The following is a 23,674-nucleotide window of genomic DNA, read 5'->3' on the forward strand; positions in this document are numbered from 1 at the left end:
TCTTGCACAAAGGAATCAAGTTATATGCAACAAATATGTTATTCAAAATTTCAAGAATTTTAGTTCTATTGTTAGCAAGCAATATTCCCACATTTGATTTTAAACTAGCAAGTATCAATATTGCAATCTATGGATTCAAAGGGCTTATCAAATATGGAATTTCATATTTCCAGCAAAGGCTTCAATATTAGCAAGGGTTTACAATATATAGCAAGGATTCAAACACAAGTACTAAAATTGCCAAGAGAATTGTTTGGATGACTTGACGTTGTTGAACACAAGTCTTAGACCATGCCAGAAAATTCCTTGGAACAAGCTTTAAAGCACCGAGACAAACGCAGCAATGTAATGGAGGGGAAGTGGAATTGCTGTATGTATGTAATGATCCAAATGAATGTTGAATTTACCGATCAAAATGATGGTTGACTTGACGATATTCTACACAAGATAGAACTCTCCTAAAGTCCTTCATGCAAACTTTGAAATGTAATATGTATGCTGCAATGGAATGGTGGATTGTTGGCCTTGGGTGTAACTTGGTGGTGGCCGTGTGGGTGATGGAGGGAAGTCGTGAAAGTGGGATAGGGATGGAGTCGTTGGATAGAATAGTGGTCTCTCACCACCTGATCTCTGCGGAGAACGACGTAGCCTCTCACTACACAATTATAAGGATTTGACAAAGCTTAACAAGCTTCACAAAGGAAAAACCTTTTTAATTCAATAACAATACTTTTCTCTCTACATAGTTCTTACAATGAAGGGGTATATATATAGCTAGCATGGGGGGACAAAGACATTAAACAACTAACAATTCCCACACAAGCATGAGAGACATAAATAATAAATACACCAACTTACTAGACACATTAATTACTCGTACAAGTTACTAACAAAATAAATGCTTCAACTTTCTAGATATAATAAATACTAACACAACTTACAACACACACAACTAACTAAGACATGCACATGCAAGCAAGCAAGTTGTCTTGCAAAGATTACAAATTATATATAAAACAAAAGTCAAAGGGAGGCGTGTGGGCCCAATGGAGCCATGTGGTGCCCACATGGGTCTTGAACTTAGACTTGTTTCGACATCTCTACTCGGGTCTTTCTCACACTGAAAAGTCTTCAAAACAAGTCTTCAAATAATCCATTCAAAATCTACAAACAAGTATGAACGAATGTGGACATCGGGAGGTCGTTCATGTGTCATCATGTCAGCAAAGGAAATGTGGACATTAGGGGTTGTCCCCGTGTTAGCATATCAGCAAAGGAAATATGGACATCGGGAGGCCGTCCACGTGTCACAACATCTAAAAATGACATAGGTAAAGCATGCCGATCCCCATCATAAAAGCTAAAATAGATGAGTGCTCAAGAGAAACTGAAGTTGCTTTAGAAGGATAAGTGTGAAGGATTATATCCTCATCACCTTCATCAAAGACAATCATTGGAGGATTGCACAAGTGCTTGAACATAATTCTCCCTTTGTTGGTCACTATTGCATCCAGAGCATTCACACAAGGTTCCTTAAACATCTTAGACCACAATCAAAGTAATGGGAAGTGGTTTGAGTCCTAAAAACAAGTGCTCTCCTAGGTTCAAGATACTGTTCAAAATCGAATACATGCCCTAAAGAACTAATGATTAGTTTCCAAGCCCCCTAACATATATTGGTAAAAGATCAAATTGCTTTCTGAAGCAATTTGGACTCTGACTGAATAATATATTAGTTTTTTATATGAAGAGTCAAGAATTTAGAGAGTAGTGCAATAAGATATCTCTTAGTAAATTGAGAAAACTAACTATCAAATCGGATTAGCTCATAAGTTGCAACATCAGTAAACAACTTCACTGAGTAATTCTCTTGAAATATATTCATTAAAGCCCCATGAAAATTATAATCAAAAGGAGTGTGTCATAAAGTACTGACCTAGCATGTTAAATATAATGAATGTGGAAGGTTCGTCATGATCATCTTGGTGTAGAAGAGGTGGAAATATTGTTCAGCCCAAGATGAATACTATCTAGCAACAAAAATGCGATAAACCATATTTGCTCACCATAAAGGAGGCAATCTAGATCTTTGAAAGTACAAGAGCACACACCAACACGAGGTAAAGGTTACAAGAGATGTCTCGCTTGATCATCGGCCAACACATCGAAATAATCAAATGCCTCTTGAGACCATGGCTTAAAGCCACTTCACCTATGTAAAAGGGAAGATTTTGAACAGGCTTTAATAAGATAGACCTATCCAATCTCTTAGACGGAACACAACACTTGCTTGAATAGTTGAACTTGAACCAAAATTGATTTTAATTAGTAAACCTAACTTTGGGTTTCTTGTTCACTCAATCTTGAAGATGGTGATAAGCAGCAAATAGATGGTGACAATTGGAAAGGAGGCACGACTTTCTTGTCACTACTAGTAAGTTTTGTTGTGGATGTACAACCTTATCATAAAACATCTTGTGCAGGAAGGTTGCCTAGCATGCACAAATCCTATAAAGAAATAAAGATTTCCCTTTCAATAGTATGCACTGTGTGGCAAATTAGTCTTTGGGTAGTAGCGCAAAGAAAAGGCATAAACATCATTTATAAGGTGGGTTTTGTTAAGAAGATCCTTGCATTGTTGTATAGTATCCTATAACAACTCCCAATAAAGAGGTATATAAGAAAATTCTCCTCCAGAATGGAAGCTTGTGTTCAGTTAAAAGGCTTAGTAAGAGTTTTGATACAAAGAGCCTCTTGATAATGTTAGAAATACATAACAAGTTTTTCCTCAGCATCATCTACCCACCATTGCTCAAAATTGATAGGGTGATAACGCAAATCCCAGTCATAGGAAAGGATACCAATGATGGGCTAATCCAAAATGAACTTCGCCCCCTTGTTATGTCGTTACTCTAATTATCCACTACTACCAAGTTGGCTATAGTTGCTTTCTTGAAAATTTTGATTCTTTGGTTCAAATGAAAGGAAAAATAGAGGTTTAGCCTCAAAAGTAAATAAGGGGGAAAAAAGGATACAAACACTAAATTTGACCTTGCAAATCGAACCTTAAGACATGGAACACCATAGGGTCATCCAAGGGAATTGTGAAACAAACCATAATGGTATGTGAATAACAATCAAGTAGTCTATTATAGGTTGTAGTCTATTATAAATTATGTTACTAGATAAGGGTATCACATACAACCCAATTGAGTTATGACAAGTCGAACCGTGGGGTAGGAACACTGGGTAAGGTCATTGCAGGTGGACCTCTAAGCAAACTTGCTAGGTAGAAACATCGCACAGTAATTCAAAGGGAACCTTTACAAGTGGAATCATCAAGTAAGATCATCACAAGTGGGCTAAAGGAACTACGAGTTGAACCACAGGGTAGGAACATTGTGTGATAGTCCAAAAAGAATTATTGCAAGTCAAATCGCAGGGTAGGAATATTGCATAGCCACTATTATAGCATGTGGACAAAAGGACTTGCAAGTCGAACTACAAGGTAAGGACATCACAAAATAGTACATAAGGAATCATTACGAGGCGAACTCCAACAAGAAACCATGCAATGGCTTAAAGTAAGGTGGTCACTAGTTAGCCCTTGTATGAAACCTTGGGTGGTAAACACTAATTGCAAGAGACCAAGTTGAGGTGTGTTACTCTAGAAGTAATTGTGCGCAAATGTCACTTCAAATGGTTAGACACATGAGTCCACGACACTCAAATGCCTTGCTAGTATAAAACGATGTTGCAATAAAATATGCAACTACTTGTGGAACACAATGAGGACAAAAAAAAATGGCAAAACTAAGTAAGTGACATGCCTCAAAAGCTAATGTTTGAAGTGGAGAAAATAATGCAGCTCAAGAAATACAATGATAACACTTGATGCCAAAGAGTAATTTTTTTAAGACAATGGAAATGATTCAAGTATATGCATGTGAAAGCCTTGTATAGGTTTACTCTCACAAAGAAAGGAAATCCATTCATCTATCCAAAAAAAAAAATTTGAGGTCAAGTCTTACTAAATTGCTTTGAAGAATCCTATATGTGTATATATGTATATGTTCAATTATATCAACGAATCTCATCAGATCAATATAGGTGAAGAATAGCCATGTGCATGTAAATGGATTGCACATGTATAAAAAATGTTCAGTCACTTCAAACGAACACACTATCTATTCATTGGCTATTGCCTTGTCATGTGTGTAAGTGAGTAGATCCATATATGAGAGTGGACAATTACTTCATTGGGTGAAAGGAAATTTGCTACTACCTTGGGTGACAACACTTGCAATATCTAACCTTGACATAATTTTGTGGGGCATTAATGCTGCTATAAAATAATATATAAATTTGAATAATAAGGGATGCATACTAGGCTTGAAAATTTTTTTGTTTTTTTTTTTTGGGTTAAGGTTGTAAGTTTTAAGTAGTCTAGCCTTAATAGGGTTTTCAATCTAGCATTCTTCTTCTTCTTCTTCTTCCAATCACCCTAACTTTTGCCTAGGTTGCTTTTAATAGAGTTTCAACCTAGTAGGCTCCTTTTTAAAGGCAGCTTGCACTTTAAGCTCATGGTGAGGAGCATAATGTGTCCTCAAGCCTAAAAATGGTTTAGGAATTTGTTATTTATGGGGCCAATTCTTAAAGCTTCATTGTGAGTTAATTCTTGGGCATTGTTCGTGTAAACCTCTTGCACAACATACAGTCGATCCAATATGGAAGTAATCTCGTCACTCGAAAATGCTTTAGATTGATGGGCCTCTGTGTCACATGTCGATTTCACACCTTCGTGAAAGGACTGTGCGACACTAGCTAAAGCACTCTTGTTAAACTAACCGCAGCCTAGCGTTTACCACAATTCACCAACAAAACACTTTCATTGTCTTTTAAGCAAATATAAGCAAAAGCAATAAGCAACTTATGAAAGCAATGACACACTTGTAGTAAACATTGAAGCAACGTAAATCATTATTAACACCTTCGTTAACAATGTGTGTCTAGCAAGGGAGGCAAGTAGCTTAAACACATTGACAATAGCCAGTGAGTTTTACAAGTCGATGAACACTCACCCTCCCCTAAAAAGCTTTCTACATTATTTTCACTCTAGCACTAGGAAACATCAATATGACCGAGGAGTCATACTCCCCATTTTAGCCTATGGAAAAACTATTAATGAAAAATAACCCTACACTAGTATTTACATGTTGGAAACTTATCCCAAACGCACGAATCAAGCGATCACAGGCAAGCATAATGCCCTGAACAAGCTTGGCTCATGACGCTCCCCTACTTATGCAGTCAACGTCCTCGTAGACTTTGACGCTAGGTACACTTCAACTTTGTCCACAAACGGTTGGATATCTTCCGCAAAAACCTAATTGATTTCTTCATTGCCAAGGCCTTTTCACTTCACTAAAAACTCCTGCCACTTCTTCCTTGAAGATGTGAACTCTCTGTTTGCAAGGATGTCTTCAACTTCTCGTCTGTCGGGTTGCACTGTCTTCAATTCTACTCTGGTTGATTGAATTTTGCTTGGATCTTTAGTGTTGGCATTGAACGACTTGAGGCAGCTAACATGAAACACAAGATGCACTTTCATCCAAGTCGTAGGGTAAATTCTATAAGAGTCCTTCTCGACTTTGGCCAAGATGGGGATTGGTCCTTCATATTTATGAAGTAGTCTCCTATCTCATCCATGTAGTGACCCAATCTGTTAGGATTGATCTTAACAAGCACCAAGTCACCTACGTTGAAGTGTTGCGGTCTTCTCCCTTGATCTGCCCACTTCATCTGCTTAGAATCTTTCTCCAGGTAGGCTCGAACAATCTTTGCATTCTATCTCTATTCTTTGGTGAAGATGTACGCTATGGGATTCTTTCTTCTGTACGGTTCATCCATTGTGGGAGGTAACAATGGTTGTTGGCCTGTAACAAGCTCAACTTGTTGGTTGAGCTCTTTTGGGCATTTAAACAGAATTGAGCCATATCAAGTAGTTGCACCCAATTGATTTGGTTGACATTGACAAAATGGTGCAAGTACTCTTCTAGTAGCCCGTTGAATGCCTTCTTATGTCCGTCTGTTTGTGGATGATAGCTCGAAGAGATGTCAAAGTATGAACCGAGGATTCTGAAAAGTTTTGTCCAAAAGTTGCCAATGAATCTTGAGTCTCAGTCATTGAAAATCTCTTGGGGATCATTCCAATACTTAACAATATTCCTAAAGAATGATTGTGCCGTCACTCCTTTATCGAACAGTACTTCGGTGTGGGTATAAATGTACTGTAATTCAAAAACATGTCTATAACCACATGTATAGACCCTGCATCTCTCACTCTGGGCAGGTTGGTGATGAAGTCCAGTGAGACACTTTTCCATGATTTGGATGGTACTGGTAGAGGCTCTAGCAGCCTTGCAATCTTTTTCCACTCCATCTGATGTTGTTGGTAGGTGAGACAAGTCCGGGTATAATTAGCCACATGATCATGCATGTGCAACCAATAATATCTCTGCATCAGTAATGCCAAAGTGCGCTGCCATCATGGATGTCCAGCCCACATGGTATCATGACACTCTCTCAACAATGTCTTCCTCAGATCTTCAGCTCGTGCTACAAAGAACCGGCTACCATGGGTCATCAGCAATCCGTCTTCCATCTAGAACTAAGGTGCTTTCTTCTCATCTGTTAACTTCATATGGTTTCGCGCAACTGGATCTTTGGCTAAATTCTCCTTAATGCACTCCTGCATCGTCGTGGCAATGGTACTCATTGTCAATTGTGTTACCATCTGTAAGGCTGCCAATTCGGCCTTCCTACTCAGTGCATCAACAATTTGGTTCAGGTGCCCCACCTTGTGCTAAAATGAGAAATCAAATTTTGCCAAAATTTCTTGCCACCTGCCTTGCTTAGGTGTCAACTTCGGCTGTGTGAATAAGCGTCTAACTTCCTGTAATAGTTGGCAAGACCAATAAAGGAGCGCAACTTTTTCATGTCATTGGGATCTTCCATTCTTGAATAGCTCTCACCTTCTCTATATCCATCCTGATATGACCTTATTCAATCACATGACCAAGGAATTTGATGCTCCGCTAAACGAAAGAGCACTTCTCTTTATACCCAACCAACACAACTTGGATGGTCGTAGCCACCAAATCTTGGCCTACTCCTTCCTCTACCACCACCATGGCGAGATAAGTCTGTTCATCCCTTCTCAATGCCTTTTTAAGTTGTATGGTTGAAAGGAACTTCTCATCGAATCCCTTCCTTGCAACGACTTGCACCATGCGAGGCTGATCTCCCATCAGACACAAGGAACCAGCAAAAGGCATTGGCACTACCTTAGTCTACCTCAGGAATTCCATTCCCTCTTCCCCCCATAGTTAACCTACCAGTGCTTGTAGCGTTCACCCTACCTGCCCTTTGGAGCTTGGCATGACACCCTGCCTACCTACCTCTTCTGGGTGCTTGGCATGGCACCCTGCATACCCTTTTGGGCGCTTATGATAAACCATTACCCTTTCTTTTCAAGATTAACTTACCAGAGCAACGTTCACCCTTCCTACCCCTTCTGGGCACTTGACGTAAACCATTACCCTTTCGCTGCATTGTTAACTTACCAGAGCGTGCAACATTCAACCTGCCTACCTTTTGGCACTTGCGTGAACCATTACCCTTTCTCTGTAGTGTGGTGGAAGTCCTTCGACAACTCCACCATCAAACTTTGTTGATCTCTTTGGGATCCCTCCCATTAATCAACATGTTCCCTCAGTTAGATAGCCTATGCTTCCAACACATTAATTTTCTGGGCATTGGTAGGCATGGTCACTTACCAAAGCTTTACCAATCCCACAACGAGGGCAAATGAGTTCACGTAGCAACTAACCGAGCTCTGATACCATGTGTCGCAAGCCAAATATTTCACACCTTTGTGAAAGGATTATGCGATGCTAGTTAAAGCACTCTTGTTTAACTAACCAACCTAGCATTTACTATAATTCACCAACAAAACACTTTCATTGTCACTCAAGCAAATATAAGCAGAAGCAATGAGCAACTTATGAAAGCAGTGACACTTAAGCAGTAAACATTGAAGCAACGTAATTCATTATTAACACCTTAGTTAACAATGTGTGTATAGTGAGGGAGGCAAGTAGGCTAAACACATAGACTATAGCTAGTGAGTTTTACAAGTTGATGCTCACCCTCCCTTAAAGAGCTTTCTACACTATTCACACTTTGGCACTAGGAAACATCAATATAACCAAGGAGTCATACTCCCCTTTTTAGCCTAGGAAAAAACTATCTTTGAAAAATGACCCCACACTAGTATTTACATGATGGAAACCCATCTCAAATGCACGAGACAACGGTCACAGGCAAGCATAATGCCCTAAACAAGCTCGGCTCGTGACAATCCCTTGCTTGAAATCCTCTAGAGTGAACTCCTATTAAACCTTTTAATGAGCTGCACTTGACAGCACCCATGAAGTTCATTTAATGCATCCAACTCTTCTAACCTCAAATTGAACATTCTCTTCTTGAGTCAAACCTCCCAAAATGGCCATCCTAAAATATGGTGTTTGGTTCTCAAGAGGGAGTACAACTTCCATGCCATATACTAGCGATTATAGAGTGGTCTCGCTGGGCAATTTATATTTCGCACGATATGCCCATAACTTCTTCAATCCTTTCATGTCAATCTCTTTTTATCTTTGATACAACCTTCGTAAACAAATTGCAAAGTGTTTTATTGTATACTTTTGCAAATCTATTTGCTGGAGCATTGTACATCTATTAGTTGTATTATTTTTATCAATTATGATGAAGAGAGGCACACTCGGTAAATCAAATGAATTCAAATGAAATTGCTGACATGCTTTTTCTTCACCTCTTTTAAAGGGATGACTTGTATCCAAGAGTGTATGCAAGTTGACCCTGAAGTCTTCACTCTTGTAAGTTTCTTGGTTTCAACATCTTTGGATGGTATCTATTTCTATTTTGTATTATCGATTTCAATGCCTCAATGGCTTATCACAAAGGCAGGAGACTTCCCTAAAGTTACCCCAAAGGTGCGATTAAGAGGGTTCATCTTGATACTTTCACAACCAATCAAACACCATTTTAAGGTCTTATTAGTGATAATTTCTTCTCCGTATTGACCATCAAATCATCTACTAAACATTCAACCTTTGTATGCGGAAAATCTTTTGCATGGCACATTGATATGCAGTGCCAATGTTTCCAATTACAGGGGCATTAGTTTGTAACACTAAATTCATGTGTATGAAAGGTTGTCCACTCTTAATCCTTAAGAGCCATGAGAATATAGTTGTAGCCATAGGAGCTGTCTGTGAAGATTAAAGCTTCATGACCACTGGCATCGACTTTAATTTTTGTCATGGTAATGATTAAAGCTTCGTGACCACTGTAGTGGCAACGACTTTGATTTTTGTTATGGTATTGGAAAGCTATCTTTTGGACAAACCCAGTTTAAATCACAGAAGTCAAGTCAACACATCCACACACATGTTCATTCTTTCTAACAAGTACAATATTCTCGATTCATGTTGGATAAATAACCTCCAAATGATCGTGCATTTATTAGCTTGTTGACTTCTTCTATTTGTGGAATGAGAGTACAGGTCAACAGTGTCTTTGGATTTGCTTTATCGGCTTGACCCCCTTCTTAACTGCAAGCCAATGCACATCCACCTTTTGGTTTATGTCTTCTTTGTAATTTGTATTTATGCAATAGTATTCCTGTCCTTCCTCAGGCATGAGCATAGTACTAATAAAGATGGGACAGGGTATTCATACATGCCTAGATTAATTTCTTAAGCTCATAGAATATCACTTGACCACCATCCTCTAGTTTTGTTCCCTCCACTTTCTCATCTGATGAAGTTGAATCTTTATCTTGCGCTGCTCAGTTGTGATTTGCTAAAACACCATTTCAAACTCACCTTTTTCTTCATGATCCTCTTGGCGAAACTTGGAGGTTGATAGTTTGCTGGCATCCTCCATGTGTCAATTCTCTAAGAGTAAGTACTAAGGCCTAGATAATGCCAGAGAGCTTCGGTTTAGGCCACATATTGTGCCTTGATGGTATTTGTTAGGACTAGTAACACAGCAACAGAAGCCGTAGCCGGAGCTAAATTAATCGCTTCCATCTCCTTTTGCTTTCCAGTGGCGTCTCCCATTATTTTCTTTGGTGTGATGCCTGGCAGATAAATAGGATCTCTCTTCAATTGAGCACTTTTTTAAATCTCAAGTTTGTTCATTAGAGATGTGACTTTTTTTTTTAAGAAGGCGAGATAATATATTATGTCCAGGGAAAAAGTAACTGATTACAAGATAACAAAAAAACAAAACAAAAACAAACCAAAACGGAAGGCAGCTTTTAAGAGAGCCTGCCTTTAACATCCTGCAAAATGCAACTAACAACCAATTCTTGATTTATGACATTATGATAAAAAAAATTACTGAATGTCTTGCTCTTCAAAGATGGTAAATTATAGCAGCCCAAGCAATCTCGATTTTATTCAAGAGATTTGAACTGTGGAGAGATGAAATCCATAGAAGATCGGCCTCCCACTCATGAAAGGATCTCTGAATACTGAGACAATACAGAACTTTCTGAAGAGTCTTTTTTGAAAACTGACATTGAAAAAACAAATGATTTCTACTCTCCTGTGAACTAAGAACATAGTAAGGACTGATAGCTTGATTCCATTTTGAGATTCTCTCAAGTGTACCCAATCTGTTAAGAATGCAGAGCCAATAGGTAAAAGCATGTGCAGGTATATCCTGGTTAAACCAGATAGCCTGATACCAATTAACAGGCTCAGCTTTTTCCCTGATATGATTCCAAGCAATGTTAGATGAAAATTTTCCAGATAAAAAGCATGTGCAGGTATATCCTGGTTAAACCAGATAGCCTGATACCAATTAACAGGATCAGCTTTTTTCTTGATATGATTCCAAGCAATGTTAGATGAAAATTTTCCAGATATATTAAATATCCAAATAATCTAATCTTCAGTTCCAGGAATTCGATCAAAATCTATTTTCCTGATGAGATCAGTCGTCCTAGCAGAATGTCTGAGAGGCCATTTCCAATTTCCTTCTATAATATCTCAGCCATTTTAGCATCTAAAGAAACTCCCAAGTCTATAGCTAGACTATTTCCAAGTGCAACAGTCCTGCCAAAGGACTTGGAGACGAATTATCATAGAGAAGAAAAGTAGTCTTACCATCACCAGTAACATGCTTGAAGGAACTATTAAGCTTTATCTCTTGATTTTAGTATCTTGAAGGACTTAGAGATGTGACTTATGAGAAAAGAAATATTTTACTCCATTTATTTGAATGCATACGGTACTTAAGGTGAAATATGGCAATGTTTTGTCGGCCATATGATGTTACTCGAGGCACTGAATGATGACATATGGATAATCATTGCCTTGACAATGTGATGCACAACTGCATCATGGGTTTGCTGCCAAGAGAGGAATTAGAAGATATTGAGGAGACAAGGGCAGGGGAAGGACAAGAAGGAAGAAGGAATAAAAGAGGAGAAGAAAGAGATACAATTGGGGGAAACCCCATGTTCACTTCTCAATTCAAATTCATCAATAACCACCTCCTACATAGCTTACACACTATTTATAAGAAATTCTATGACACAATAAAATACACGTATATCCCTAAAAAATTCAAGAAATTACAGACACGCCCCTAAAAGACACAAAAATATTACAAAGTCCCAAAACACATAATTCTACTACAAGCAAACTAAACACGCATTAAAAAAAAAAAAAAATGCTGTCCCCGGGCCACTGGCTATCCACTTGCTAAGAGTTGGGGGAGGTCGTCACTGTAAATGCAGTCTTGCTCTTGCTTTCACTCAAAAAAGGCTGTTTCCTTGGACTTGAACCTGTGTCCAACAAGTCGCAAAGGAGTGACCTTCCCATTGATCCAAGACCCACCTTAAACTAAACACACATAATAAACCACCAATTAACTAAGCACGTTTTGGTTAGGATCTAGATCCTTTTATTTGAAATAAGCTGCCAAATTGGGTCAAAATGATCCATCCAAATACCTACTTCTTGTCCTACAACAATTACCTCCTCCTAAAAAGAACTCAAATCTGTCAAGTTTTAGAAAGTATGAAGGAGTCCGTCACCATGAATAGAATTATCTCGCTTCATAAGAAAGGAACGGGCAGTTTGCTTCAATTTGATAAGTGGAAGAGCTCAAGATGGCATCAACTTATACTATTCAATGTTGATATAGAGGGAATAAAAATTTTCTTACCCATCAAGCTTAACTTTCCTATCAAATAACTGTGGATGGCCCAAAAGGTTATGAAAAATCCTGAGGAAGGATATCACATTGCATTGTCTTTATTATTGAACTAATCTTGAAGGCAAGCAAGCAGCAATCATGGACCGTCAAGTTGTATTGTTCACCCAATCAACTTTGTATAGTTCAGGGATGAAGTTCGACTTCCAAGTTTAACTTCTTCACAGGAAACTACACTTATACAACTATCAAGATCAACAAACAAAGTACAAAACTACTAATGATAAATCACCTGAGTCTAAAAGATGCTAGTTTGCCTTTAATATTTTTCATCAACCTTGTGGGAAGAGAGCATATGTTAAGAGAACTAACAAATTTTCATGTTGCCATCGTACTTTGGGCACAATTTCGAGCTTTTTCACACCTTTCTCAAGTGTGGAGAAAATGTTTGCAAAACCATCTTTGATGGAAGATGCCCTAAGAATGTGGTTTCTATAAATTGGGTCACTTGATGCAACTCGGAGCCTTAACTGGAGCCTTATGAGATATCTTGGGTTGATAACACTATTTATATGTTTTTTTTTAAGATATTTGGTTCTATCCAAGTGGGTAACTATTTTGATAATGTTTGATGTGATGTCATACCCATGAATATTGGCTTTGTACTCCTTGGTTGGATGACTTGGGTGTGACTCAAGGACATGAGAACATGTCTTCCACTAATGTTAAGACGATTATTTTGAAGCCTGCTTTGCCTACTAACCAGGAGAAGATCCGACATTATTGATCATGTCAAAGTTACTTAGCTTGGAGACACTACAAGCAAGGAAATGTGTGTATTGAAGACATCAAAATTCGGCAATACATTCCTATTATTGTATTCATGATGTTTTCATTGATGCCAATTCTCAATTCAAGTCTACGATGCTGCCAAAGGAATGTAGTTTCTTGCATCACTCAAGCTCTGGCTTTGAACAATCCAAGTTTGCTTCTTACTTTCGAATTTTGATCCTCCAACATTTCAAGTTTTGAGGCTGAATTTTTCAACTGGGGATGATTTGATGTAGGACAAGAAGAAGAAAGAATGAGTGTGAAAAATGGTGACTAGAGTGGAAGAACATGGATTGATTTTGGAGTCATACCAAATGATCCAGGATACCATCATGGAATTACAACCAAGACATAGTTCTGGAGAGAGAGAGGAGAGAGAAGCAAAGAAGAAAGAAGGAGATATTGGGGGGCAAGGGGGGAGGACCCCACTCATGCATCACTGGCATGAGAGGCTCATGAGTCACTTGCAGCAAGTTTCCGGTGAAGGTAGATCAAAGGGTGATGATTGCAATTGTGGTGGTGGTGTGATAAGAAAAGCACAAGAAGTTAGTGATTAGAGAGGGGTGACGGCTGGAAATTTTTTTGGCCGGTGCATAGGATTTCACCAGTGATCTGACGGTGATGAAATATTAGAGGATGGGTTCTCGAGGGCTTTCTGTTTTTAATGGCATGGGTGGTGTTGTGAAACATTGGCTTGAAGTTAAGAGTTTAGTTTTGAGGGACACAACTGTAATTTTCTATGAAGTGCAGAGCAGTGCAAACACACTGGTTGTTGGCTTTCGCAGGACCTTGTTAGTTGCATAACGAAAATTACAAGGCTTATATGAGCAGGAAGAATAATAAAAGGAAGAAGAATGAGAGGGAAAGAGAGAATTAAGAGAAGAACAAGAGCTGATTCGGACAGAATTAAAGATGGAGAGAACTTACAGAGCAGAAATTTGAGACAACTGAACAAGAAATAGAAATGATGCAGTAAGAAAAAAGAGGGGATGGGGAAAAGGAATAAGAGAGGAGAAGAAAGCGATAAAATATTTTAGGGGGGGGGCGGAAGTTCATTAATTGCCACCTCCTTCGTGGCTTTCACATATTCAATAAGAAATTACACATATACCCCTAAAATGCATGAAATTGCAATCACACCTCTAACATACATAGATATTACAAACAGTCCCCCAAAACACATAATCCTGCTACAAGCAAAAACTAAATTGGGACCCAATAACTAAGCACATGTTTAGGATCCAATAATCCATTGACCTTATTCTTTGAAATCGGCCTTAAATTGGGTTAAAATGATCTATCCAAAAACTTGCTTCCCGTCCTACATTACAATATTATATTAAATGAAGCCTAGGACACTTGGATTAATTTAGTGTGGGGCTTAAATGACATATGGCGTTATTCTTTTGGCCATTATGATGTCACTAAGGCACCAATCATATAAAATGAAGCTGAATGAACTTTATTATTAATTCAACCCATGAAAATAATTAGTCAAATAAATTTTTATTTTGACTAACTTATATTTAGGTAGTGGTATTTTTTTAATGCCTACAGACAGCCTCTATTTAAATTTAAGTATTAGATTTCTTATATTATTATCTTGCTACTTAAAACTAAAAAAATATCATGCTAACATTAAAATTGTAAAGAAAAATTCACTTAAAATACATTTACTGTTGTAATGACTTTTAGCATCTCAAGAGTGGTCATATAAACAGCATAAAAATATGAATAATACTTGTAGATATTTTTAACCTGCAGTTGTTATAAGCAATGGTTAGTACATAAACTATATTAAATCTAAGCTAAAGTTTAATATTCAACCATCAATAAATTTTTAATATATACTTATGATATTTAATGCAAGCAAGTTTGAAGTTAAAAGTGGCAGCCTCTCATTATTTAGCTGTATGTTGCTTGGGGCTTGGAGCTTCTGCTTTACACACACGTGCATGCATGCACGCACTTATAGACTGAATCTGTGATCAGCAGGGATTTTTTGAGCGTAAGCATTGGAAATGAATTTTGTAAGTGTCCTTTCTCTTCTAGTTCTAATTAAACAAATGCGAAGCAACCTGTTTATGCCATCACTTGTTTAGGGTTCCTTTCCAGCAAGAGATAGATGTGGCCAGTGCTGTTGATTGAACCTCAAAGTTGATGGATTCAATAACATGGTTTTAGACCAAAAGCAAAGATTACATATTCAAGCAATTTATAACTATGGTATTCAAAGGATCTGTTCATGGTTCAATTTTCAGTCATTCATAAAATCTTGAAAGAAGCCAATATACCTATTGTTTTAATTATAGTGCATTAAATTGCACAATTTCTGTGCCTATAGAATTCATGGGTGCTGACAATGGTTAGGCCAACAAAAGGAGACTGATTGCAGGTTTGTGATTTCAGGGTTGGAATTTTAGCATTTCATAAAGCACTGCTGGACCGACCTAGAATTCCTTTGGTGGTAGCCGCATTTTGCCTTGCTGTTTACAATGGAGGAGATATGATGGAAGCTGTTGACATAGCCAAGAGGATCTCCAAGGCCCACGATGTTCGCTTTCATGAATTATTAGAACCTGAGAATCTGGATTCTGAGGAACTAACCAATGAAGTTCTGGATCTTGCAGTATCAGTTAAAGGAGCTCTATATAAGATGACCGATGAGTATTATGTGTCTCAGGCAATGTCCGAGTACCCGCAAGCACCACGCTCGGACTTGGTGAGCACCTCAGCTGTCCTCTCTCTCCCTTTCTGTCTTAATTTTGCTGCAGCAGATACAGTAAAGAGAAAGGATTGCTTCCCTATTTCTTCAATATAAACCAAAACTTACAGTAAAATAGCAGAATGGTAGTTTCATTCTGCTGCGATTTGGTTTCTAACTGATTGGCAATTGGCTGAGTCGTTGCGGAGAGGCTTTGTATATCCATACTTGATATGCTTGCTTCTTAGCATTGATCTTGGGTTTACCAAAGTCTGTTTACTTGCACAAAAATAGTTTTCTTTTACCATTTTCTATAAAATTACAAAAGATGCACCAAAATTTTCAAATTCAACATTTGTGTAGAAAACTTGGACAACAACATTTGTTTTCCTGCTTCTCCATGTAAATGTTGGGAAATTGAAAAAATGGCTTTCCATCTTCATAATTTTATAAAAAAATTGGAAATAAAAGACGGAAAACCTTCTTTTAACACAAGTAAACAGGCCTTTAGTTTTTCACACTTGATAAAAGACAAAAATGCATGCAAATGATTAATTTGCTTTAAAAAAATAAAAATAAAAATAATAATAATAAGAGATCTTCATTTTGCCCCACTGTGAGGTGGGCAGTTGGGTAAGAAATATTCATTCCAGACATTCATGACAGCTTTATATTGCAGCATCTTGGTCTCTGTTTAAGGATGTCGTTTCTGATTCTCTTTCTGATTAAAAATTTGCAGGTGTTTATACCATCGGGATTGTATTTGAAGGTATGCAGGATGTTTGATTGCATAAGGCATGGCAAGGAGAGGGGATTTGATCTTAAGCGAGGCAATAAAATAGATTACGAGCTGTTAGCTTTGGGAAGCCTGCAGGAAGTGAGGTATATATTTGCTAGGATTGTGTTCGACACAGTGTACCCTCTAAACCTAACCTTAAACCAAAACCAAAATCTAAACCAAGATCAGGATTCCGTATAAAAATGGTGCCATTTTACAGAAAGCAAAAAATAAGATACCAAGGTAGAGCTCTATTGTGTCAGTTTATTAGCCCCTCAGAATTGGATATGTATACTAGTTTATTTGTTTATTTATTTAAGAGAGACTACTAGAAATATAGTTGCATGTGAAGATAAGTATACTCGTTTCCAGTTGCTCTTCACTGCCATTCACAATCTCTGACCCATAAAACTAAATTCCGGTGCGAAAGAAATTTGGAGTCGTGCCCTGGCCGTCTCTGCACCACTGAGCAGTCATTTAGGGGCCTTAGGCCTGCCGAGTCTTGACAATGAAGCTTATCCCTACGTGCCTGAATGACCACGCAAGTTTAGTACAATTTCTTTTGTTTTAAGTTGGTCAAACAATTTTCTATCATTCTTTAAATATAATTTTTAAGATTATCTTTCTTCCATAGATTTATAATTAATAAAATTTTTAAATGATGGATCGGGGGAGAGATGATTTTTACTTCCAAAAAAAAAAAACCTACACAGCACTATTTTCCTTTTTGCAAAAGATGATTTTGTCTAATCTCTCCTCTTTGTAATGTGAAAATTATGAGGATGAAGTTTCCATGTAAATATTGTTTATAGTCTAGATTTAGATCCCTTATTAATTGAAGCTGACTAATGAACTCATTTTGAAAAAGTTCAAATAAATGAAAGTAGCTAAATATTCAATTAATTTCAATCAAGTTCTCAAAAAAAAAAAGGGAATTGTGACAAGCTGTCATTTTATTCACCATACGCAAAATAGGATGATGCTAATACAGCAACCAATTTAGCAAATATCCATAGTGAATTTAGTTTAAAATAGTGGTTAAAATTTTAATTTTAATTAATAAATTCAAGGACGAACAATAATGACCTATCCTGAGATTTAATAAAAACAAATAAAAACCCTTGTTGAGGTTTTAAAATTTTCAGTAATCTTGACATTTTAAAAATAGCATAAACCTTTTCTAAGATTTCAAAAAAATACAAATTTCTTCTCAAAACATGTCTTTTTACAAAATGAGGAGGTATCTTTAAAATTTTTGAAACTTGAAAAAAATTTTGAAACCTTGTACTTTTTAATAAACCTCATGAAAAATCAAATATCTTTTGCCCTGAATTTAAAAATGATCAAGTTAGGCTTTAACTTATCCTACATTACTCAAATTTGCACATTCAAACCAAAGGTTCAAAATTTATGCATCAAAACACTTGATGCTTAATGGACAAGAAACATGATAAAACTGTTTCTTCTCTGCAGCCCTGCCACTGCTAACATTTTGAAACAAAATCTGCATTCATCTAGATTTTGCAAGAACCAATGTTGCTGAAATATATACACGCGCACACAAAAAGCCATTGAAATTCAGATTCACCATCTTAAAATCACTGCATTCCCAAACATCTAAGACTTCGCCATTTACTGAAACAAAAATCCCAAGCATTCAAATTTGCTCTATTAAATTCATACGCTTGGCTTGTCTTCGGATAGTGGGGCATAAAATATCAGAACAAAATAGTGAAACGATTTTAAAATAGGCTGAGCTAACCCAACACTACGAGATGAGAGTCAAGAACATGCCTCCGGGCTGAGGCTAGAGAGCAGCCTTTAATACTCCTCCCAAAGCCATCACAAAAAACTGCCATAATTTATTGAATCTCTCGAGGAAAACCATGATCAGAATATCACAATATATTATCAAAGAGCTCAGGGGACGAACTCAAAACCATCCCTCTCAAAAATCGGTGAACAGCTGCAAATGTAATTGAACCAATTGCTGTCTAAGAATAGAATACAATCTCGGGCAAAGATGCCAATTACAAAAGGCATCACCAATCCTAAAATTATTGACCCATTGAAAAAGATTTCCTTTCTCAATGTAATCACAAAAATATAAGTATTTGAATCTGTCAATTACTGGCCATAAGTTCACATCTTCGCAAGCTCAGCAGCAGCAGCAGGAGGTGGAGTAACACCACCAGTAGTCGGCCTGAAAAGCAAAAAGCTCCATTACCATCATAATTAAACAACCATGAATGCAATGGTGCATGGCAAAATTCCAGAAAAATCAAGGGGATTAGTTAAACTTACAGGCCAACAAAAACTTTAAAAGCATCGTAGATACCCCACTGAGCACCAGTAAGGGTTCCAATCATAACGATACGAAGAGGAAGCCCACGGGTAAAAAGACCCCACAATCCCAACTTCTTCACGGCCTACAATACATTATGTCAAGACAAAGAAAGTGAGCGTTAGGGGGGAAAAAGAAACAAAAGATGCCTGAAATCCTCAAGGGAAAGGTTCACTCACATCACCCACGGTTGCCCCTTTGGCATTGTTAAGGAAAGAGACAAGGTTATCTGCAGGGTGTGACACAATAGCACAGAATACACCAGCAACATATCCACCAGCAAAGCTCACTCCGAGCTGCAGGGTTTTACTGCACTGATCTTTTGGTGTTGGGATGGCGTACTTGTACATCATCTCGACAATTGTCTCAAAAGATGCGAACTTCATCATTGTATCTACAAAATACCAATTCTAATCATCAGCAAAAATTCTAATGAACTGTTATACGGAATTAGATGTAGGATTTCTGTTAACAAAAATTATCTGTGTATGTAGGTTTCTTGTAACAAAAGAAATTCTCAAGCCATCATAGGGTCCTTATCACTATAACAATGCATCAACATTTATATATTAAGAGCACACCAATTTAATTTAATAATCAGATAACAAAACATAATAGCACTTATATCTCACTCCTACGGAAGCTGACCCTCTTCTTTTTTTGGAAGGCAAGTTTGAACAGGAAACTGAATTGCATGGCTTACAACTTTTTATCCAGCATAGGTTTTGAGGAATAGAGAGTGGAATTCAAAATGGGGGAAAGTACAATGCAAAAAGATTACTGCTTCTGACTTGTTCAAAATCTCACAAAACCACAAAGACCAATCAAATATCGGCATGTTCATGCCATTAAACAAAGGGAGATGCCAATAAAAATCTACAAGAAATGACAATTTGAGCATTAAAGATCTTCTAAAACCTAACCGAACTAATGGAACCAGGACAGCAAAAAGCATTCCATAACAAGACCCAGAATGACTTTAGAAGAAGCAAATCACTTTATCATTAAAATAGAACACATTTTATAAGGCCTTTTATCTCAATAAATCTTCATAAGACCTTCTGTTAATTTATATAGCCAATTAATATATTTCCCCCTAATTCTCAGCAGTTTCAAAGGCTCAGGGCATGTCATGTGCAAATGGCAGGCATATATAGACATAATGATTAGTTTTCAAAAATCAAGTGAAGGTCACAAATAACAAGTGACGAAATAAGAAAAAAAGTTACAAATTTTACAGCCACTTGATCATTGCATTTCAACATCTTGTAATCACAATATAATAGTCCAAAGTAGAAGGGTTAAATTTATATTCCATTAAAAGGATAGTGCTAAATGGCATACATATGACTGAAATATTACTTGTAATCTTGTTTCAAGGATAATGGAGGATATGCTTTTAAATCTGTTAAAATCTAATACCTTTCTTTCCAAGCCTAATCAAGCACAACTAATAGCATTTACATGTTATTACAGTTCTCACGAAAATTCTTATTTTCCATCCATTTATTATATACATACAAGTCATTCAATTTTTTCCTTTAACTGGTGAGTGGGGAGTGCAATACACAGAAAAATGGTAATATGAGATGCAACTAGAAAGAAAAGGTAGAGATAGCAGCAATATTTCATCTTACATGGAATCTGACGTCCCCATAGAGGAACAAGTCCCTTGTACAATCTACAAAAGGTAAACACATTCATAAAATACTAATAACAAAAAATGAATACAGTACTACTTGATATTAAAATTTAAATAAAAAAAGGGTTTTAGAAGAAAACATACCCAAGAGCACCTTCCGACTTGACAAACTTGGGAAACCCATCTGATAAACCTCTGGCAAAACCAGGCTGGGTTTGGACACGAACCTTCACTGCCTCCATGGGGCAAAGGGCAATATCAGCAATTACTTCAGCAGACGCAGATCCAGCAAGGTAGATCAAGGTTTTGTATTTGGCAGCATACTCAGGCCCAGCAATGTCGGAGTAGTACTTCTTGAAGAATTCATAGAATCCAAATTTGCATGCACCTTGAGCACTGTAACCGAGGAGGGTCGGCACCCAACCCCTAAAGAAGCCTCTAACTCCCTGCTCTTTCAGCAAAACCCCAAATCCAGAAGAAATGCTCTTGTATTTTGTAGGGTCAATCTGAAATTTGATACCAACATCAATTAAACTTCTCCAATCAGAAAAAAAAAATATTAAAAAAAAAAAAGAGACATAATATAATTTTATAAAAGCACAATAATTGAAGGACAAAATCAACAAGTTCAAACAATATCCCAATTCATAAATACTGAAGAAATGTGCGCTCACTTTTGTAGTTTCAGATCTAGTTCTAATGGAACATTCTATGAGAAAATAGTATAAGACATTACCAATATGGATAGAAATATATATGAGCATATTAGACACATATAATCTAAAAACTAAGATCAATCCACATCATCCCCAGTAGAAACTAAATCCGGATCAGAATTCAAAATCACACAGCCACTTATGTAAAAGCCTTTGAAAATGAGCCTCCCTAAGTCTTCCTAAAATTTATAAAGCTCACTCTAGAAGATAAACGAGTTAGATTAATGTAAGAAAAAAAAAATTAGAATAAGCTCATATAACCGAGATACACATCCAGACATGAAATCAAACGAGGGAGCCCTAAGAACGCATAATCCCGGACAAAATCATAAATCTTGATTTTGCACGCAAACAAATAAAAATAATATATGAACGAAAAATAAAATCAATCAAGACAAAATTAGATGAAATGAGTAGGTGAGTGTAAAAGGGAATCAGATTAGACCTGCATGTTACATTTGACGAGATCAAGAGGCGTGACGGCCATGTGAGTTAGACCGCAGCTCAAGATTCCTCCGGCGGTGCAGGCGGCGTAGAAAGCCGGGGAGTACATCTCGATCTTCCCGGGCTCGCTGGGAGCCGGAATCACGAAGCTCTTCGTCGGAGCTGCTCCATTTGGCGAGGAAGGCAGGCTAGGGTTTGTGGTGTTAGCGAGATGGTCCAAATCGAAGGACTTCTTGGAGAAAGAGGAAGAATAGAGGAAGCTGGGGATGAGAGATTGGCGAGAGGTGTCGGAGATCGCCATGAGAGGTGATGATGCTAGTACTAGGGTTGAAGTTCGTTCGATTGCGATTGATTCACAGAAAGAAATCGAAGAAGAAATGAGGGATGGAGTGATTGGTGGAAAGGAAGAGAGAGAGAGTTTGGTTTGGATCCGCGGCCCGACACCTCTCGTAAACGGCTGCGTTTTTCATGCTCCTTCCATCCTTCGAGCGGCTTATAAGGAAGACTTCCTTCCGAATATACCCCTCTGTTGGCTGCTAAATTACGCAATCACCCCCCCCCCCCCCCCCCCCCCCCGCGCCCGGGGGGGGCCCTTTTACTTTCCTTTATTTGTTTATTCATTTTTTTTTTTTTTTTTACAAGAGTGAAAATTGATTGAAATGATTCAAACTAAATCCAGCTAAAACATTTTGAATGACAATCTTAAAATTGTTGTACGTTGCTGTGCCCTAGATACATTGATGATCACCTTCTTTGTTAATTTTTTTGAAATAAAAAAATAAAAAGAGTCTGCTTCAATTTGCAAGTAATGTTAAAAAATTCAAATCCAACTTACTTGCAACTGATCAAATTATCCAAAACTCAGACTTAAATTCAAATAAAATCAAGTCAAACATAAATATATTGTGAATAAACTTAATTCACTAATGCAACTAATTGTATAAGTTAACTCAAATCTACGAGATTACCAATGTTCATGTTAGTGGAGTTCATCAATAGGTTAACTCCTTTTATTTACTTATTTTCCCTTTACCTTATTTTTTTTTTAATTAAAGAAGGACGGCACCTCCAATTATTTATTGATATATTCTCACTTTTGACGGAAGAATACCTTGGTTACATGATAAGTATTGGGAGAAAAACAATCAATCAAAATAGGACTACAAATCCAAAAAAAAACTAAACAGACCTAGTAATAACAAAATTAATAAAATAAACTAAAATCAGAAAATATAAACCAACCAAAATAAAAATCAAGAGGATGAACTACTAACGAAAGAAAGTGAGACCCAACCTATATATTCAAATGATACCTTTCAGAGAACGTGGTAAAAGATGTTGTTCTTCGTAAATGACATTATTTCTCATTTCTTCTTCTCTAACGAGAAAATTAGCTACACTATTATCTTCCCTATATTGATGGACCGCCATAAAGTTCACTCCTTCTTGCTCCACCACAAGGTCCTCCCAAAAATCCCAAAGATACCAAATGATACATCTACTTTTCCGAAACCAATTGACAACAATTCTCAAGTCACTTTCAATAATCATATTTAAATAATGAAGTCATTTGCATAAATGAATTCCTTCTAGGATTGCTTTTCATTCCGCACTATTGTTCGTACCATTGCCAGAATAGTTTGAAAAAGCCACTTTCACCATGTCATGGTAGTCCCGAATGATTCTTCAACCTCCCAAAGTAGCCGAATTGCCCCTACAACTCTCATCACAATTAAGTTTTATCCACCCTACTGGGGGTTTAACCCGCGAGATAATTTTTCCAGGCTTGGTGCAAACTCCCTGATATTGAATTTGAAACTCTTTCAAAATCATAATGTCCGATACCTTTAATTTCGAAAAGAATTAGAGCTCTCAGCTAAAGAACTAACCCAGTATCGAA

General features: G+C 37.3%; 2 protein-coding genes across 5 annotated transcripts in view; one reads left to right on the forward strand and one right to left on the reverse strand.

The window, feature by feature from the left end:
- Nucleotides 1–16,963, forward strand: part of LOC131160410 (uncharacterized) — a 35,667-nt gene extending 18,704 nt beyond the window's left edge. For 2 of the 4 annotated variants that reach the window (XM_058116069.1, XM_058116070.1), the window contains 2 exons: nt 15,556–15,868; nt 16,590–16,963. In XM_058116069.1, the coding sequence (XP_057972052.1) occupies nt 15,556–15,868; nt 16,590–16,829 (553 nt within the window). In that variant the 3' untranslated portion in view covers nt 16,830–16,963. Of the gene's footprint in view, nt 1–15,555; nt 15,869–16,589 lie in introns of those variants that run through there. The other 2 variants (XR_009138037.1, XR_009138038.1) reach the window with 2 other exon arrangements.
- Nucleotides 16,964–18,515: 1,552 nt separating this feature from the next.
- On the reverse strand, nt 18,516–22,307 carry LOC131160145 (mitochondrial phosphate carrier protein 3, mitochondrial-like). The gene is made up of 6 exons (XM_058115506.1): nt 21,776–22,307; nt 20,759–21,120; nt 20,610–20,653; nt 19,152–19,366; nt 18,933–19,057; nt 18,516–18,831 (listed from the first exon to the last, which is right to left on the reverse strand). The coding sequence occupies exons 1-6, from the start codon at nt 22,073–22,075 to the stop codon at nt 18,771–18,773; spliced, it is 1,107 nt and encodes a 368-aa protein (XP_057971489.1). The 5' UTR covers nt 22,076–22,307; the 3' UTR covers nt 18,516–18,770.
- Between the last annotated feature and the right edge of the window lie 1,367 nt (nt 22,308–23,674).

Source organism: Malania oleifera, chromosome 7 (genome assembly GCF_029873635.1).
Source record: "Malania oleifera isolate guangnan ecotype guangnan chromosome 7, ASM2987363v1, whole genome shotgun sequence".
Lineage (NCBI taxonomy): Eukaryota > Viridiplantae > Streptophyta > Magnoliopsida > Santalales > Ximeniaceae > Malania > Malania oleifera.